Source organism: Heterodontus francisci, chromosome 4 (genome assembly GCF_036365525.1).
Source record: "Heterodontus francisci isolate sHetFra1 chromosome 4, sHetFra1.hap1, whole genome shotgun sequence".
Taxonomy (NCBI): Eukaryota; Metazoa; Chordata; class Chondrichthyes; order Heterodontiformes; family Heterodontidae; genus Heterodontus; species Heterodontus francisci.
Window position 1 is genome coordinate 91,943,545 of NC_090374.1, and position 20,463 is coordinate 91,964,007.

The 20,463-nt window shown below is 48.8% G+C and overlaps 1 protein-coding gene across 3 annotated transcripts in view; it reads right to left on the reverse strand.

Moving 5' to 3' along the window:
• The window catches only part of pggt1b (protein geranylgeranyltransferase type I, beta subunit), a 101,192-nt gene extending 81,579 nt beyond the window's left edge, over positions 1 to 19,613 (reverse strand). Inside the window, exons 1-3 of one of the 3 annotated variants that reach the window (XM_068029863.1) lie at positions 19,469 to 19,556; positions 7,725 to 7,894; positions 2,200 to 2,318 (exon numbers count right to left, since the gene is read on the reverse strand). In XM_068029863.1, the coding sequence (XP_067885964.1) occupies positions 2,200 to 2,281 (82 nt within the window). In that variant the 5' untranslated portion in view covers positions 2,282 to 2,318; positions 7,725 to 7,894; positions 19,469 to 19,556. Of the gene's footprint in view, positions 1 to 2,199; positions 2,319 to 7,724; positions 7,895 to 19,468 lie in introns of all 3 variants that reach the window. The other 2 variants (XM_068029862.1, XM_068029864.1) reach the window with 2 other exon arrangements.
• Positions 19,614 to 20,463: the final 850 nt, after the last annotated feature.

The window sequence follows — 20,463 nt, forward strand, 5'->3', positions numbered from 1 at the left end:
GCATTAGCTTTGTTTCTCTCTCCACAGATGCTGCCAGACTTGAGTATTTCCAGCATTTTCTATTTTTATTTTTCAAAATTCCAGCATCTGTAGTATTTTGCTTTTTTTTTTAAAACTTTGTGTTCCTTGTACAAGTACATCCACGTTTCTCTGAACAACATTTACCTCACATTTCCCCACGTTATATCCATCTGCCAACTTGTTGTCGACTCACTTAACTTGTCGATATCTCTTTGCAGCCTCCGTGTCCACCTCACAGCTTACATTCCCATCTAGCTTTGTATTGTCAGCAAACCTGGATACCGTACTCTTGATCTCTTCGTTTAAGTCATTAATATAGACTGTAAATAGCTGTGGCCCCAGTGCTGATCCTGGAGTCATTTCACTCTGCCTCCTTAAAAATGCCCTGTATATCCCTACTCTTTGCTTTCTGTCCATTAACCGATCCTCCACCCATGCGAACATACTATCCCCAACTTGGAAAGTGTGCATATGTAAAAAGGAGAACCCAGTCAACCCAAAATAAACAGATTATGATAATCAGCACAGGTCAACAAAGCTGTCAATTTTCAACTGGAAAATAAAATTAGAAACTGAATTTCTTTTCACTCCCTTCTACACTCCTTGTCCAACCAGTACAGACTTGAATGCATCTCGCACACAACTGATTTAGCCATCCATCATCAAATCTGGCTGGACGACATCAAGTGCTTCTGGGCCTCACTTGTCTCTGCCATAACTATCCACTACTCCAGGGTTACCTTGGCTAAAGATAACCTCTGGGTCGTTTATGCACTACAAAACATCTCCTTAAATCCATGCACTTCCACTTTCAACAAATGCAAGGAGCTCATAAATATATTCATCAGTAGGATTGAGACTATCCATCCAATTGCCTTTACTATATCCCCCATTTCTCACCTAACTGAGTCACTTCCTACTCTCCACCCCCACCTGAGCCTCGCATCGCTCCAGCTTCTCCTTTAAGTCCACCATGCTGTCTGAGCTCATCTCATCCAGGAGTCCCATTCCTGCATCCTACATCCCATCCTCACTAAACTGCTGACCACCCAAACTCCCATGTGAGTTGATACTGTAACTGGCTCCCTCGCCTTAGGTTCTGTACTCTTTCCTTTCAAAACTGCCATCAGCCCTTCACAAAAATCACATCCTCAATCCTTCTGTCCTTGCAAACTATCACCCATTTCCAACCTCCCTTTCCTTTCCAAAGTCCTTGTCCATACCCATCTCTCCCAAATCTCCTTATGCATCTCTACAAATCAGGTTTCCACTCCAATCCAACACCCAAAAAGCATAGCCAAAGTCACAAATGACATTCTTCATAGCTGCAACCATGATACATTATTTCTCCTCTCTGCATCCTTTAACATGGTTGACCACATAATTCTTGGCCCCTTCGCTTCCTAATCTGCATACTTCCACTCAGTGACATCATCTACAGACTGCCCGTGTTGTTAGACTGCTTGTCTGAGATTTAGCCCTGCAAGAACCTTAATTTCCTCCAGTTAAACACTGGGAGGACCAAAGCCTTCATCTTCAGCCCCTTCCACAAACTTTGTACTCTTGCCAAAGATTCCATCACTCTCCCTGGCCAAATGTCTCAGGTTGAAACAGGCTAAATTTAACGTCCAAATCCTATTCTAACTTTAGCTGAGATAACAAACCCTGTATACTCTCCATCACAAAGACTTTCATCTCCATAGTATTACCTGCGTGGGTTAAAGGTCTTTTATATGCTAGCAGCAGGTGTCATAGTGTACTCCACTCTACTCTTAAGAGTGTGTCGAAACTAATTATTATATTGAAGACTTAATCTGGAAACAGTTCAATTTTGAGAGATTCGATTTCTCAAATTCGATGCAGATTAATAACATGGTATTTGATAAAATAATTAGATCTGCATTTGTAAAACAACTGTATCATCCACTCCACTGTGCACTTAAGATAAATGAGTCTTTCTCACTCTAACAATTAACCGAAACCTGTATTGGAACACTAAGATAAATCAAATTCTATGTACAAAGTTGATAAGAGTTTTCTTCCATTCACAGGGTACAAAATTACTCAATCAAAACTGACAAGAAGCTTGGACAAATAAAGTAAACACAGATAAAAATATCAAAGCATAGTATCTTTAAGGCGGCAATAATTCCAAGATCAAAACAAAAACTCACTCACTGTCTTCAGTGGGGAGAACCTGGAGGGAATAAATCCATTCAATGATGCTAGCTTTATCCACTAGATGTAAGGCACTCAGCATATCCAACCCAGACAGTGCAAAGAAAGCAATGGTCAATCTGTGAATATCAAAAACCAAAAACAAAACACAAAAACCTCAAGATTAATCAAGGAAACATGGTCATATTCCATATCATAAGAATGTGTACACACTGAGTAAACGATTAACTGAGAACCAGGCAAATGCTCCTCAATGTAATTTGCATAGCAAGAGTCACATTCACATAAACGCCTTGCAGTATGTTATGTGCAATACTCTGGAAATCCTCAATGACTTAAAAATCTATGTATCACCTGAATAATTTCCAATCGATTCACTGACACTAGTAGATAAGTCCAAGTCTTTTCTCTAAACATTGCAGCACTCATTACCATGACATATGCAAGTATGCAAACAGCTGTGATTTTTCCCTGTGAGTTGAACTAAAACGAAAGTTTGTAGAATGGATTTCTTCTACAAAACGTTTTTTTACCAAAAAATGAATTTCTCCCAAAGGAATGCAGAGCAATCCGTTTCAAAATTTCATTCTATATAGTTAATGCTGGAACTAAGAAAACTTACAATGCTTCACCTGTTTTATGCATTATTCTGTCAGAACATGAGCCTTAAGATTTCAGCAGACCTCTCTATCAGATGTATTCTACATATAGATAGTACAGTTAATTCGTAACTTTCCCAATTGCAATTAGACCCACATGAAACCACACTTGCCCAAAAGATGATTTATTCAATGCGTATTGCTGGATTAGTTTTAAAAGTCTAAGGAACCCAAAAATAGCATACTGGGCACACCTTTCTGGATCTCCAATACATTATACCAGGAGCCTGTAGCATGCAGCTCATTAAGGACTCATGTGGCTCCCAATCTTGATCGATCAAACCCATTTTGATGGCAATTAAATGATTTATGTGGTTTTTTTAAAAAAAAAAACTTTTCTAAACATTGCACTGCTGAGAAAATATCATTTAATTCTTCTGCAAAAACATTTAAAATGTTGCTGAAAGATGGGTTGTTTTCACTGGAGTAGAGAAGACTGAGGGGTGACCTGATCGAGGTGTACAAGATTATGAGGGGCATGGACAGGGTGGATAGGGAGCAGCTGTTCCACTTAGTTGAAGGGTCAGTTACGAGGGGTCACAAGTTTAAGGTGAGGGGCAGGAGGTTTAAGGGGGATTTGAGGAAGATCTGTTTTACCCAGAGGTGGTGACGGTCTGGAATGCCCTGACTGGGAGGGTGGTAGAAGCAAGTTGCCTCACATCCTTTAAAAAGTACCTGGATGAGCACTTGGCACGTCATAACATTCAAGGCTATGGGCCAAGTGCTGGCAAATGGGATTAGGTAGACAGGTTAGGTGTTTTAATGTATCGGTGCAGACTCGATGGGCCTCTTCTGCACTGTATTATTCTGTGATTCTATGTCAGTCTTGTTTTTCATTATTATTGGCATTGCGACTAGTCAGATATTGCATTTGACAAAAATTTCTTTAAAAATGGCTCTTCTTGTTATTAAGGTTGCCAACTCCTGCATTATTGAATTGAGCAGTTTTTGTCAGGTGTGTCCAGGAAGGTTTCCTGACTCAATATGTAGATAGGCCGACTAGAGGGGAGGTGATGTTGGACTTGGTGCTTGGCAACGAACCAGGCCAGGTGGCAGATCTCTCGGTGGGAGAGCATTTCGGTGAGTGATCACAACTCCCTGACCTTTACTATAGTCATGGAGAGGGACAGGAGCAGACGGGATGGGAAAATATTTAATTGGGGGAGGGGGAATTACAATGCTATTAGGCAGGAACTGGGGTGCATAAATTGGGAACAGATGTCCTCAGGGAAATGCACGACAGAAATGTGGAGGTTGTTTAGGGAGCACTTGCTGCAACTGCTGGATAGGTTTGTCCCGATGAGGCAGGGAAGGGATGGTAGGGTGAAGGAACCTTGGATAAGAGATGTGGAACAGCTAGTCAAGAGGAAAAAGGAAGCTTACTTAAGGTTGAGGAAGCAAGGATCAGACAGGGCACTAGAGGGTTACAAGGTAGCCAGGAAGGAACTGAAGAATGGACTTAGGAGAGCTAGAAGGGGACATGAAAAAGTCTTGGCGGGTAGGATTAAGGAAAATCCCAAGGCGTTCTACACTTATGTGAGGAACAAGAGGATGGCCAGAGTGAGGGTAGGGCCGATCAGGGATAGTGGAGGGAACTTGTGCCTGGAGTCGGAGGAAGTAGGGGAAATCCTAAATGAATACTTTGCTTCAGTATTCACTAGTGAGAGGGACCTGGTCGTTTGTGAGGACAGCGTGGAACAGGCTGATATGCTCGAACAGGTTGAGGTTAAGAGGGAGGATGTGCTGGAAATTTTGAATGATATGAGGACAGATAAGTCCCCGGGGCCAGACGGGATATACCCAAGGATATTACAGGAAGCGAGGGAAGAGATTGCTGCGCCTTAGAGCGGCACAGTGGCGCAGTGGTTAGCACCACAGCCTCACAGCTCCAGCGACCCGGGTTCGATTCTGGGTACTGCCTGTGTGGAGTTTGCAAGTTCTCCCTGTGTCTGCGTGGGTTTCCTCCGGGTGCTCCGGTTTCCTCCCACATGCCGAAGACTTGCAGGTTGATAGGTTAATTGGCCATTATAAATTGCCCCTAGTATAGGTAGGTGGTAGGGGAATAAAGGGACAGGTGAAGATGTGGTAGGAATATGGGATTAGTGCAGGATTAGTATAAATGGGTGGTTGATGGTCGGCACAGACTCGGTGGGCCGAAGGGCCTGTTTCAGTGCTGTATCTCTAAACTAAACTAAGGCGATGATCTTTGCGTCTTCACTGTCCACTGGTGTAGTACCAGATGATTGGAGGGTGGCAAATGTTGCTCCCTTGTTCAAGAAAGGGAATAGGGATAACCCTGGGAATTATAGACTAGTCAGTCTTACGTCGGTAGTGGGCAAATTATTGGAGAGGACTATGAGAGACACGATTTATGATTATTTGGAAAAGCATGGTTTGATTAGAGACAGTCTGCATGTCTTTGTGAGGGGCAGGTCATGCCTCACAGGCCTTATTGAATTCTTTGAAGATGTGACAAAACACATTGATGAAGGAAGAGCAGTGGATGTGGTGTATATGGATTTTAGCAAGGCGTTTGACAAGGTTCCCCATGGTAGGCTCATTCAGAAAGTAAGCAGGCATGGGATACAGGGAAAGTTGGCTGTCTGGATACAAAATTGGCTGGCCCATAGAAGTCAGAGGGTGGTAGTAGATGGAAAGTATTCAGCATGGAGCTCGGTGACCAGTGGTGTTCCCCAAGGATCTGTTCTGGGACCTCTGCTCTTTGTGATTTTTATAAATGACTTGGATGAGGAAGTGGAAGGCTGGGTTAGCAAGTTTGCCGATGACACGAAGGTTGCTGGAGTTGTGGGTAGTGTGGAAGGCTGTTGTCGGTTGCAACGGGACATTGACAGGATGCAGAGCTGGGCTGAGAAGTGGCAGATGGAGTTCAACCTGGAAAAGTGTGAAGTGATTCATTTTGGAAGGTCGAATTTGAATGCGGAATACAGGCTTAAAGACAGGATTCTTGGTAGTGTGGAGGAACAGAGGGATCTTGGGGTCCATGTCCATAGATTGCTCAAAGTTGCCACCCAAGTTGATAGGGTTGTTAAGAAGGCGTATGGTGTGTTGGCTTTCATGAACAGGGGGATTGAGTTTAAGAGCCGCGAGATTATGCTGCAGCTCTATAAGGCCCTGGTTCGACCACACTTGGAATATTGCGTTCAGTTCTGGTCGCCTCATTATAGGAAGGATGTGGAAGCTTTAGAGAGGGTGCAGAGGAGATTTACCAGGATACCGCCTGGACTGGAGGGCATGTCCTACGAAGAAAGATTGAGGGAGCTGGGGCTTTTCTCATTGGAGCGAAGAAGGATGAGAGGTGACTTGATAGAGGGGTACAAGATGATGAGAGGCATAGATAGAGTGGATAGTCAGAGACTTTTTCCCAGGGCGGAAAGGGCTATCACCAGGGGGAATAATTTTAAGGTGATTGGAGGAAGGTTTCGGGGAGATGTCAGAGGTAGGTTCTTTTCACAGAGAGTGGTGGGTGCGTGGAATGCGCTGCCAGCGGTGGTAGTAGAAGCAGATACATTAGGGGCATTTAAACGACTCTTGGATGGGTACATGGATGATAGTAGAATGAAGGGTAGGTAGTTAGTTTGATCTTAAAGTGGGTTAAAGGTTCGGCACAACATCGTGGGCCGAAGGGCCTGTACTGTTCTATGTTCTATGTACCATGAAGCAAAGGGAGAAGGCTTCTTGCTTCTAATTCTCCAGAAGGTGGACTCCAAATCTAAAAAGACACCTTAGATTTCCTCAGCTGGAATGTGTTTGTTGAGATAAGGATGCCCAAAAACATTGAAGGAATGAAAATGTAATAATCAACGTAGAAAACAAGTATTGGTGTTCTAACTGGATTTCAGTACTGATTAGTGAGTCAAAAGTTCTTGAAGTACGATTATGCTGTTCTTCAAATCAAACTTCAGTGTAATGCTTTGCAGCAATTTTTAAGCATTACAAACTGACAGATAAAACAAACCAAAAAATTGAAAAAGCAATTAGCTCTTCATTCCATTCTACACTTAAGCTTCTTTCGCTGATGCGATACAGCAGGTAAAGCTTTAAAATATGCAAGCCATCAGCATTTAATTATGCTGTTGAGTCTACATGATTCTTGAATTTGCAGAGTAGCATGCACATGCACTTAAGTCAGGCATGGTGTTCTAACGTGTTCAAATGCAGATGAAATTTTTAATTTAAAAAAACTTGTATTTATACAGTGCCTTTCACAACCATAGGACATCTCAAAGTGCCTTTCAGTTGATGAAGTACTTCGGAAGTAAAGTTGTAATGTAGGAAACAACAGCCAATATGCATATAGCATGGTTCCACAAACAGCAATGGAATTAATGACCAGATGGTGTATTAACATGTTGGTTGAGGGGTATAGTTTAGAACATTGGGAGAAATCCCCTGTTCTTTTAATAGTGCGATATGTTCTTTTACGTCCACCTGATATGGCAGACATGAGCTTGGTTTAACATCTCATCTGAAAGATGGCATTCCGGACAGTGGAATATTACTGCAGTATTGCAATGAAGTGCCAACCAAGATTATGTGCACAAGGCTCTGGGGTAGAGGTTGAACCCACAACCTTCTGACGTAGAAGCTAAAGTGTTACCAGAGCCAAGGTTGACACAAATACTCAAAGAATACACTGTTCAGTCTGGCCTATGTGTGACTTCTGTCCTACAGCAAATGGATGACAAATGCCCTCTGAAATGGCCCAGCAAGTGGTTGAAGGAAGCCCATCATCAGCTGCTTCGGTAAACTAGGTATGGGCAATGAATGCCACTTTTGCCAGCAGTCACATTCAGTTAATTTATTTAAGTCAGCTATGTGCAGCAAAATCACAAACATATTCCTTACAATTCCACTACCCAGGGCAGAGAAAATCCACAGATAATGCCTCCAACTGCTAAAAGGAGCAAGCCTAATTTTCTTCTCCGTTCCTCATTTGGTGCCTTCTGCAATCACTCAGCCAAGATTAAAAGCCTGTCATCTTGGAAATGAGGGGTGCATCACATTCCCCACTATTTCTGTAATGTTAATGCAACATGTTAGGTAAATTCAGTAAACATTTCAACAGTGACTATGGTATCGATCCCTTTGCTGGTCAAATAATTTGAATATAGACCATATAAATTATCAAGTTATACTGTCTGTATTTTAAAGTCTTCGCAATGCACATTGCATTATCATTTCCATTTAAGAATAGCAATTATACCCTCTACAAAATTATTCCTGCTGGCATAAGGAAACCAAGTTATAGTAATCGTATGCATATAAAAATCTTCAGAAAATTAAAATGGTACCCAGTAGAATCTTGACCTTGCACAATGAATCAGCAGATAATCAAAGCATGCAGCGTAGTACCGAGAGAGACAGTGCAGAAAAATGATATGTTTCCGATTCATATCAAGGTAGATGATCTCAGCCTAGGCAGCATAGGTATGTGTACAACTGTGTCAATGCCCATCACTAAAATAGGACAGCAAGGGCTGCCACTTCAGATCAACATTCAGTGCTCCAGCTGAAGTGTATGTATAGATATCAGGCCAAGACAGGATCTGCATTGATGGCCCATAATTAAATAACCCAATTCCATTTACTGTCTAATAGAACAGGATACAGGCTCACCCTTGGGCAGTATAACAAAGTCATTGCCACCTGTGAAAATGTAGCCCAGAGGAATCACTTTTCAGATAAATGGGGCAAGGAGAGAAAAAGGACTTGATACAGAATCAGTACACTGCTATCATTCTCACACATAGGAACATACTTTTCACTTATTATACACCCTAGGCATTAAAAACTGGGAATTTCTTTTTTTGTTTTCAGGACTTTTGATTGCATTCTACACCTACAGAAGCATTTTCATTTTGGTTGTAACATGCTTTGGAGTCATACAACCTGCCAACACTGTCTAAGCTGACACATAACAAGTGACCACTTGGACGTGCCCCAGGATTGTTACCGCTCATGGGACCATACCTCAGTAAGAATCAGCAACTCGGGGAAAAAAGTGGCAATTTAAAATAAAAACTGCTTCACTGCTTCTAAAAGTACATTATTTTCTGAATAACATACGTCCCCAAATATGCTAGGCAAAATTTTCAAGAAAAATAAAAATCGCCTTATCACCATGTGTAATACACACCTATACAATACTGCGGTTAAACTGTTATTTTCCCGAGGAAACAACAGGCCAGTTGCAAATGATGCCATCAGCTGTGGCAGGCTGGGGGGAGGTGCCTGTTGAAGAGTGCCTCACTCTCGAAGGATTCCTGCACTGCCTGGGGGGGGGGAAGGAAGAGCGGGCGGGGGGGGGAAGGAAGAGCGGGCGGGGGGGGGAAGGAAGAGCGGGCGGGGGGGGAAGGAAGAGCGGGCGGGGGGGGAAGGAAGAGCGGGCGGGGGGGGAAGGAAGAGCGGGCGGGGGGGGGAAGGAAGAGCGGGCGGGGGGGGAAGGAAGAGCGGGCGGGGGGGGAAGGAAGAGCGGGCGGGGGGGGAAGGAAGAGCGGGCGGGGGGGGGAAGGAAGAGCGGGCGGGGGGGGAAGGAAGAGCGGGCGGGGGGGGGAAGGAAGAGCGGGCGGGGGGGGGAAGGAAGAGCGGGCGGGGGGGGGAAGGAAGAGCGGGCGGGGGGGGGAAGGAAGAGCGGGCGGGGGGGGGAAGGAAGAGCGGGCGGGGGGGGAAGGAAGAGCGGGCGGGGGGGGAAGGAAGAGCGGGCGGGGGGGGAAGGAAGAGCGGGCGGGGGGGGAAGGAAGAGCGGGCGGGGGGGGAAGGAAGAGCGGGCGGGGGGGGAAGGAAGAGCGGGCGGGGGGGGAAGGAAGAGCGGGCGGGGGGGGAAGGAAGAGCGGGCGGGGGGGGAAGGAAGAGCGGGCGGGGGGGAAGGAAGAGCGGGCGGGGGGGGAAGGAAGAGCGGGCGGGGGGGAAGGAAGAGCGGGCGGGGGGGGAAGGAAGAGCGGGCGGGGGGGGAAGGAAGAGCGGGCGGGGGGGGAAGGAAGAGCGGGCGGGGGGGGAAGGAAGAGCGGGCGGGGGGGGAAGGAAGAGCGGGCGGGGGGGGAAGGAAGAGCGGGCGGGGGGGGAAGGAAGAGCGGGCGGGGGGGGAAGGAAGAGCGGGCGGGGGGGGAAGGAAGAGCGGGCGGGGGGGGAAGGAAGAGCGGGCGGGGGGGGAAGGAAGAGCGGGCGGGGGGGGAAGGAAGAGCGGGCGGGGGGGGAAGGAAGAGCGGGCGGGGGGGGAAGGAAGAGCGGGCGGGGGGGGAAGGAAGAGCGGGCGGGGGGGGAAGGAAGAGCGGGCGGGGGGGGAAGGAAGAGCGGGCGGGGGGGGAAGGAAGAGCGGGCGGGGGGGGAAGGAAGAGCGGGCGGGGGGGGAAGGAAGAGCGGGCGGGGGGGGAAGGAAGAGCGGGCGGGGGGGGAAGGAAGAGCGGGCGGGGGGGGAAGGAAGAGCGGGCGGGGGGGAAGGAAGAGCGGGCGGGGGGGAAGGAAGAGCGGGCGGGGGGGGAAGGAAGAGCGGGCGGGGGGGGAAGGAAGAGCGGGCGGGGGGGGAAGGAAGAGCGGGCGGGGGGGGAAGGAAGAGCGGGCGGGGGGGGAAGGAAGAGCGGGCGGGGGGGGAAGGAAGAGCGGGCGGGGGGGGAAGGAAGAGCGGGCGGGGGGGGAAGGAAGAGCGGGCGGGGGGGGAAGGAAGAGCGGGCGGGGGGGGAAGGAAGAGCGGGCGGGGGGGGAAGGAAGAGCGGGCGGGGGGGAAGGAAGAGCGGGCGGGGGGGAAGGAAGAGCGGGCGGGGGGGGAAGGAAGAGCGGGCGGGGGGGAAGGAAGAGCGGGCGGGGGGGGAAGGAAGAGCGGGCGGGGGGGGAAGGAAGAGCGGGCGGGGGGGGAAGGAAGAGCGGGCGGGGGGGGAAGGAAGAGCGGGCGGGGGGGGAAGGAAGAGCGGGCGGGGGGGGAAGGAAGAGCGGGCGGGGGGGGAAGGAAGAGCGGGCGGGGGGGAAGGAAGAGCGGGCGGGGGGGGAAGGAAGAGCGGGCGGGGGGGGAAGGAAGAGCGGGCGGGGGGGGAAGGAAGAGCGGGCGGGGGGGGAAGGAAGAGCGGGCGGGGGGGGAAGGAAGAGCGGGCGGGGGGGGAAGGAAGAGCGGGCGGGGGGGGAAGGAAGAGCGGGCGGGGGGGGAAGGAAGAGCGGGCGGGGGGGGAAGGAAGAGCGGGCGGGGGGGGAAGGAAGAGCGGGCGGGGGGGGAAGGAAGAGCGGGCGGGGGGGGAAGGAAGAGCGGGCGGGGGGGGAAGGAAGAGCGGGCGGGGGGGGAAGGAAGAGCGGGCGGGGGGGGAAGGAAGAGCGGGCGGGGGGGGAAGGAAGAGCGGGCGGGGGGGGAAGGAAGAGCGGGCGGGGGGGGAAGGAAGAGCGGGCGGGGGGGGAAGGAAGAGCGGGCGGGGGGGGAAGGAAGAGCGGGCGGGGGGGGAAGGAAGAGCGGGCGGGGGGGGAAGGAAGAGCGGGCGGGGGGGGAAGGAAGAGCGGGCGGGGGGGGAAGGAAGAGCGGGCGGGGGGGGAAGGAAGAGCGGGCGGGGGGGGAAGGAAGAGCGGGCGGGGGGGGAAGGAAGAGCGGGCGGGGGGGGAAGGAAGAGCGGGCGGGGGGGGAAGGAAGAGCGGGCGGGGGGGGAAGGAAGAGCGGGCGGGGGGGGAAGGAAGAGCGGGCGGGGGGGAAGGAAGAGCGGGCGGGGGGGAAGGAAGAGCGGGCGGGGGGGGAAGGAAGAGCGGGCGGGGGGGGAAGGAAGAGCGGGCGGGGGGGAAGGAAGAGCGGGCGGGGGGGGAAGGAAGAGCGGGCGGGGGGGGAAGGAAGAGCGGGCGGGGGGGGAAGGAAGAGCGGGCGGGGGGGGAAGGAAGAGCGGGCGGGGGGGAAGGAAGAGCGGGCGGGGGGGGAAGATAGAGCGGGCGGGGGGGGAAGATAGAGCGGGCAGGGGGGGAAGGAAGAGTGGGCAGGGGGGGGGGAAAGGAAGAGTGGGCGGGGGGGGGGAAAGGAAGAGTGGGCGGGGGGGGGGAAAGGAAGAGTGGGCGGGGGGGGGAAAGGAAGAGTGGGCGGGGGGGGGGAAAGGAAGAGTGGGCGGGGGGGGGGGAAAGGAAGAGTGGGCAGGGGGGGGGGAAAGGAAGAGTGGGCAGGGGGGGGGGAAAGGAAGAGTGGGCAGGGGGGGGGAAAGGAAGAGTGGGCAGGGGGGGGGAAAGGAAGAGTGGGCAGGGGGGGGGGAAAGGAAGAGTGGGCAGGGGGGGGGGAAAGGAAGAGTGGGCAGGGGGGGGGAAAGGAAGAGTGGGCAGGGGGGGGGGAAAGGAAGAGTGGGCAGGGGGGGGGGGGGGAGAGATGCGCTGGAAGGGGGGGAGCTGGGGAAGGGGAAGCGGGGGAGGGGGTGCAGGTAATAAAACATTTCAATCTGTTCCCACCATTGACACCGGGAAAGCTCATCCACGTCCTCCGGGAGGTGGGCGACAGCCTCGGGCGCCAGTACCAGCAGGAATTCGTCGACATTGCTCTACGCGCCGCACATCTCCCATGGGCGCTTTGAAGTTGTGGCCAAGGAGCTGTTCCGTGATGGAGTCAATTGGGGCCGGGTCGTGGCGACGTACCGCACACCGTGGCCGCGGACGCTCTGGACGATGTAGACAACCAGATCAGAGTATCACCAGCTGTACTAGTAATGCTTACCAATGTTTCAGATGGGCTCAAACAGGATGCATACCAACTCTTAGGAAGCCTTTCAAATGTTTTCATGGGCTGAATTTTCTGGTCAAGGCCAGGAACTCCTCCAGACACACTCCTTGAGGAAATGGTATGAATTTGGTATATGGTGTAAGTATCTGCCTTGTATGAAGAAATGCAAATATGAAGAAAGATTTGAAAAACTGGGCTAGTTGGAAGGATGAATGAGAATGGACAGAGACTGCTTGAGTTGTGTACCTATCATAACCTCTGCATCACCAACTCGTTCTTTCACACTAAACCCTGTCACCAGGTTTCATGGAGGCACCCAAGATCACGTCGCTGGCACTAGCTGGACCTCATCGTCACAATGCGAGCCTCCTTAAACTGTGTTCAAATCACACGCAGCTTCCACAGTGCGGACTGCGTCACTGACCACTCCCTGGTGTGCAGCAAGGTTAGACTCAAACCAAAGAAGCTGCATCACTCCAAGCAGAAGGGCTACCCGTGCATCAACACGAGCAGAATTTCTTATCCACAGCTGTTACAAAAATTTCTAAATTCACGTGAGAAAGTCCTTCAAAACACTCCCACAGGGGATGCTGAGACCAAGTGGGCCCACATCAGAGACACCATCTATGAGTCAGCCATGACCACCGATGGCAAACGTGTGAAGCAGAATGCAGACTGGTTTCAATCTCATTTTGAAGAGCTGGAACCTGTCATAGCCACAAAGAGCATTGCACTGCTGAACGACAAAAAAGCCCCCAGCGAGTTGACATCCGTTGCACTTAAAGCAGCCAGAAGCGCTGCACAAAGAACAGCCAGGCGCTGCGCAACACCTATGCAGTCATATTCAGCTGGCCTCAGACACCGGAAACATCAGAGGAATGTATGATGGCATTATGAAAGCTTTTGGGCCAACCGTCAAGAAGATTGCCCCCCTCAAATCTAAATCAGGGGACACAATCACTGACCAACGCAAGCAAATGGACCGCTGGGTGGAGCACTACCTAGATAGAACTGTACTCCAGGGAGAATGCTGTCACTGAGACTGCCCTCAATACAGCCCAGCCTCTGCCAGTCATGAATGAGCTGGATGTACAGCCAACAAAATTGGAACTGTGATGCCATTGATTCTCTAGCCAGCGGAAAAGCCCCTGGGAAGGACGGCATTACCCCTGAAATAATCGAGAGTGCCAAGCCTGCCATACTCTCAGCACTCTACGACCTGCTTTGTCTGTGCTGGGACGAGGGAGCAGTACCACAGGACATGCGTGATGCCAATATCATCACCCTCTATAAAAACAAAGGTGACCGCGGTGACTGCAACAACTACCGTGGAATCTCCCTGCTCAGCATAGTGGGGAAAGTCTTCGCTCGAGTCGCTTTGAACAGGCTCCAGAAGCTGGCCGAGCGTGTCTACCCTGAGGCACAGTGTGGCTTTCGAGCAGAGATCGACCATTGACATGCTGTTCTCCCTTCGTCAGCTGCAGGAGAAATGCCGCGAACAACAGATGCCTCTCTACGTTGCTTTCATTGATCTCACCAAAGCCTTTGACCTCATCAGACATGGTCTCTTCAGACTACTAGAAAAGATCGGATGTCCACCAAAGCTTCTAAGTATCATCACCTCATTCCGTGACAATATGAAAGGCACAATTCAACATAGTGGCACCTCATCAGACCACTTTCCTTTCCTGAATGGCGTGAAACAGGGCTGTGTTCTCGCACCCACACTGTTTGGGATTTTCTTCTCCCTGCTGCTCTCACACGCGTTCAAGTCTTCAGAAGAAGGAATTTTCCTCCACACAAGATCAGGTGGCAGGTTGTTCAATCTTGCCCGCCTAAGAGCGAAGACCAAAGTACGGAAAGTCCTCATCAGGGAACTCCTCTTTGCTGACGATGCTGCATTAAACATCTCACACTGAAGAGTGTCTGCAGAGTCTCATCGACAGGTTTGCGGCTGCCTGCAACAAATTTGGCCTAACCATCAGCCTCAAGAAAACGAACATCATGGGACAGGACGTCAGAAATGCTCCATCCATCAATATCGGCGACCACGCTCTGGAAGCGGTTCAAGAGTTCACCTACCAATCTCAACTATAACCAGTAACCTGTCTCTCGATGCAGAAATCAACAAGCGCATGGGAAAGGCTTCCACTGCTACGTCCAGACTGGCCAAGAGTATGGGAAAATGGCGCACTGACACAGAACATAAAAGTCCAAGTGTATCAAGCCTGTGTCCTCAGTACCTTGCTCTACGGCAGCGAGGCCTGGACAACGTACGTCAGCCAAGAGCGACGTCTCAATTCATTCCATCTTCGCTGCCTCTGGAGAATCCTTGGCATCAGGTGGCAGGACCGCATCTCCAACACAGAAGTGCTCGAGGCGGCCAACATCCCCAGCTTATACACACTACTGAGTCAGCGACACTTGAGATGGCTTGGCCATGTGAGCCGCAGGGAAGATGGCAGGATCCCCAAGGACACATTGTACAGCGAGCTCGCCATTGGTATCAGACCTACCGGCCGTCCATGTCTCCGCTTTAAAGACGTCTGCAAACGCGACATGAAGTCCTGTAACATTGATCACAAGTCGTGGGAGTCAGTTGCCAGCGATCGCCAGAGCTGGCGGGCAGCCATAAAGGTGGGGCTAAAGTGTGGCGAGTCGAAGAGACTCAGCAGTTGGCAGGAAAAAAGACAGATGCGCAAGGGGAGAGCCAACTGTGTAACAGCCCCTACAACCAATTTTTTCTGCAGCACCTGTGGAAGAGTCTGTCACTCTAGTATTGGCCTTTATAGTCACTCCAGGCGCTGCTCCACAAACCACTGACCACCTTCAAGCGCTTACCCATTGTCTCCCGAGATAAGGAGGCCAAAGAAGAACTTAAGACTTATTTTATAATAAACTTAATTTTGTTCAGTAAAGAAACCTGGTTAGCATGTTCTATTCTGATGAAAATAGCATATCTGATTGACTGTTTCAGTAAGTGGGAAATTTTTTTTTTAAATGTTGTGACCCGTGGAGAAGTGGGACTGAATTTACGACACACACCTCCCACCTTGGTCGTAACACTGGCCACAATCTTCCAATCCTCCTTGGGCATGGAGTTAGTGCCAAAGAAGTGAGTGGAGGACTGTAAATGTTACACCCCTATTTAAAAAGAAAGAGGGATAAACTTGGCAACTACAGGCCAGTCAGCCTAATGTCAGTGGTGGGGAAACTTTTGAGACAACAATCCGGAACAAATTTAATTGACATTTGGAAAAGAATAGGTTAATAAATGAAAGTCAGCATAGATTTAAAAGCAAAACATATTTGACTAACTTGATAGCGTTCTTGATGAAGTAAAGGAGAGACTTGTGTGTAGTGCGGTTGATGTTGTATAAGTAGACTTTCAACTGGCATTTGGCAAATACTCACGCTTGTTCGCAAAATTGAACCTCATGGAATTAAAGGGACAATGACAGCATAGATACAAAATTGGCTAAGAGACAAAAAGCACACAGTAGTGAACGATTACTTTCAATACCAGAAGGAGGTCACCATTAGGCCACTGCTATTAATGACCTGGACTTGAGTATACAGGGCAACATTCCTAAGTTTACAGACTATATGAAACTCAAATGTAGTAAACAATGAGGATAGTGTCACAAGAGTTTTTATTCAAAAAACTAAGAAGTCTGTGTGCCTTTCAGAGCTGAGGAAAAGGACTTTCTGTGAGCTCTGAATTCTGACACTAGGTGTTTGAAGGGTGCAGGCTGTAAAACTTGTATCCAAGCAACGGGAAGATTTATGACCGTCTTGTGACTTGGATTGTTGGGAGAGTTTCAGTTTAATTTTTGGCAGAGTGGAACAGATCAGGGAGCTGTGATTTGCTGATAGACCAGAGAAAAGACTTACTCTCTCTGAAAACAAAGCCTTCTGATCTCTTAGAAAGTAATACTACATTTAAGGTACGGTTTTGACTAGCCTGAAGAGAGAGAAAAGACCCAGGAAAAGAGGAGTTGCTACACTCTGTGAAGGAACACTGCTTTGGAGAAAGGTGGAAACCATGTATGAGAACCTTGGAGAACTGATTCTCTTGGAAGAGTTTAAAAATTCAATCCCTCCAGTAGTGAAAACTCATGTAGATAAGCTGAAAGTTTTAAAAGTCAGGCAAGTAGCGTAAATTGATGATTTTGAGCTTGTGAATAAACCAAAACCTTTAGTCCATCACCCCCACAAACCCAAGAAGGATAGAAGGTGGGAGAGTGAAAGGAAGGCAAGTAGCCAAGGACTTGAAGAAATAGCTAGGAATGCCCCAGGATCCCCTTGTCAGGCCAGAAAGGAAGTTGCTGAAGGTAGAAGTGAGGTCTACAAGCCGAAGTGTTATCATTGCCACAAGGTGGGACATCTTCGTTCAGAATGCTGAAAGCTGCAAGGTAAACCCATGGGACTTGTTGGGGTACACAATGCTAATGCAGAGAAATTGGCTCTGACTGTAGTTTTAACAGCTGCTGTAAAATCAGACAAAAACTAAAGTGAGTGCAGGGCTTAGGAATAAGATACCTGAAAGTTATAATGAATTCTTATCAAAAGGAAAAGTAACTCCATATCCCTCGAGAGGCAGGCAAACCTATTATACTTAGGGATACAGGAGCAAGCCAAACTCTTTTGCTGGAGAAAGGTATAACATTTCCAACAGAAAGTACACTGAACGCTCAAGTTTTAGTTAATGGAATTGGTGGGGAGTATATACCTGTACCTTTATATCGAGTGCACCTAGAGTGTGACCTCATATCTGGGATGGTAACTTTAAGAGTTGTCCATAAGTTGCCAGTAGAGGGAATTGACCTACTCCTAGGGAATGATTTGGCTGGAGCAAGAGTATCAGTTTCTCCTGTAGTCACAGAGAAACCAAGTGAAGTTAGAGAAATGGAACAATTACAAGAACAAGTTCCAGGAATATTTCCTGCGTGCATAGTAACTCAAGCAATGGCTAAGCAAGTTCCATAGTCAGATGTAAAACTGGCACCAATGATAGCCGAATATCTAAAACTTTCCTTGGGGACTTGGATAATCCAAATGAGATGTTTAACAAATCTTCTATAATTGCAGCACAGAGTTACACAGAATAGCAGAGTCAGCTCTGACAGAAGCTGAGGCAAAAGGAGTTCCAGAAGACTATTATGTCAAAGATGGGGTTTTGAGGAGGAAATGGAGACCCCCTCACAGACCTGCAGACGAAGACTAGACAGTTGTTCGACAGATAGTGGTACCACCTAAATATCGCCAGGAACTAAGGTTAGCACATGACATTCCTCTAGCAGGACACATAGGGATCCAGAAGACCAAATCACATACAAGTCAACATTATTACTGGCCAGGCCTTACAAAGGACGTGAACTAGTTTTGTAAGACATGCCTTACATGCCTAATGGTGGGAAAACCGCAACCTACCATAAAACTGGCACCACTAATTCCCATATCAGTTATTGAGGAACCATTTAGTAGGGTATTGGTAGACTACATAGGACCTTGCCAACAAAAGCAGGACATCAATACATACTATCATGGATATGGCTACTCAATTTCCAGAGGCCATTTCCTTGAGCACAATTACTGCTATAGTAATAGAGAAGTTAACCCAACTCTTTACAAGATATGGATTACGACTTCATCAACTATGTGGAGAGACCTGAGAAGCCAAGATTGCTCTTAGAGCAGAGAAGGTAAAGAAGAAATTTGATAAAAGTTTTCAAAATCCTGAATGGTTTTGTAGCATAAATTGAGAAAGTTTCCAGTGGGGGAAGGGTGGATAACCAGAAGACACAGATTTAAGGTAACTGGAAAAAGAACCAGAGAAGACAGGAAGAAACTTTTCAAAAAAAACACAGCAAGTTGTCATCTGGAATGCATTGCCTGAAAGGGTAGTTGAAGCAGATTCAATAATAACACTGGAAAAGAAAATTGGATATATACTTGAAAGGAAAATTCACAAGGTTGCATGGAAGAGCAGTGGAGTGGTCAGCACAAGCATGATGGAGAGAACGGCCTCCTTCTGTGCTGCATCACTCTATGATTACAGGAATTCCCACACAGTGAATCTCAGCAATCACGAATCCCACCTCTGGCGTATACCACTCCATTAAACTAGTCCTAATGACTGCAAAAGAAATTAAAGTCATAATTTGGGGATATTTTAGGGCTGACATACAAACTCGTGCTTGCATTGAAAAATGACACATCACACTATTACTGTTTACAAACACAGAACAGTTGAAGGACCTTCCAGAAAATTTACGATACAAACCTTTTTTTTTATTCTTTCCTGGGATGTCAGCGTCAATGGCTAGGCCAGCATTTATTGCCCATCCCTAATTGCCCTTGAGAAGGTGGTGATGAGCAGCCTTCTTAAACCGTGCAGTCCACAGTGCTGTTAGGGAGCTCCAGGATTTTGACCCAGCTACAGTAAAAGGAACGACGATATAGTTCCAAGTCAGGGTGATGTCTGGGTGGAGGGGAACTTGCAGGTGGTGGTGTCTAATCGAAAAGTCACGTTTTATTAAAAGTACTCTTCCAGTACTTCAGAATTTATGAATTAAAGGAAGGACCCGATTATGTTACACACACTCAGCAGTTCCTCATTATCCTCTCCATCGCCCCACCCAACAAGAAACTCCTTATAACCCATTAACCCCTTGGGAGCTGCTGCCGACTGCACGCATGTTGAACGCCCAAGTGACAGCTGAAGAGAGCAGTCGCTTCCCAACCGGGAAATGATAGGACGGAAGGCGGCTGTACCCTCACCCACTGCTCCTCGCTGGGCCCAGTGCTGCCCGAAAGACAGCGCTGGGCAGGTGGGTGGGGCCGAGCTTGCAGATCTCTGGACCAGGCCAGGCTCTCAGTTTATTCCACCTCCGCTCCTTTGCTCTCGCCGCCTGGAACGGGACCCTACCTGCTGGTCTCCAGCGAGCAGTATCTCTCGGGTAAGATCTTTAGACATCGTTCGAAGAAGCCAACATGCCTCTCCCTCAAGAACTCCAGATGCTCACCAGCCGCCGTCTCCTCTGCCATGTTGGATCGCCATGGACACGCCCCGCCCCCTCTTCCACTTCAGCCAATCAGCGAGCGAATACGCCCCCTCCTCCACTTCAGCCAATCAGCGAGCGAATACGCCCCCTCTTCCGCTTCAGCCAATCAGCGAGCGAGTACGCCCCCTCCTCCGCTTCAGCCAATCAGCGAGCGAGTACGCCGTGGCGAGGGAACACGCGCAGTCAAGATAGAGCGGAGCTCGCGCTGCAGTTGTCTTTTCTTCACTTGTGAACTTTACTAGGTCATATACAGCAACATCGGCTTCAAGTTGGACTAAATTACAAAAGGAGCAAGAGTGCAATCTAATGCAGTGAAATGGAAGTACTCAACTGTTGAACAACTTTCTACTGTCTTCACCTGGGAGAAGCAAATTTTTGTGATGCTCCATTTTTGTAAATAAAATGAGCTTGCCAATAAAAAAAAACATTATAAAGGTAGCGAATCTACCCGAACGATTAAATAATGGGCAAATCACTATGTTGCAATAGTACAGATCCAGCAAAGCTCGTACTGTGTATCGAAATACTAATGTTAGAAAGTTCCGAAACATAGTGTCACGTTTCTTTTTGACTAGGATTAGGCACACCGTTAAAATAGGAGCAAACGAAGAAATGGTTGTGAAAACATCATAACGTTAGTTTGGAGATAAGCCTGCCATAATCATCGCCCCCTTCCCCTGTAGCTTTAATGAATCTGGAACCTATAGGATGTTCTCCAGTAACTTTCATTACTTAGATGATAAGGTAACAGCCACATTAACTCTCAATGCGATTGAAGTTCTTGGCCCAGCGGAATTCTTAAATCAAAAGTTCTGGCATCAAAACCCCTAAGGACCTGCATTCATCTACACCATTTTTA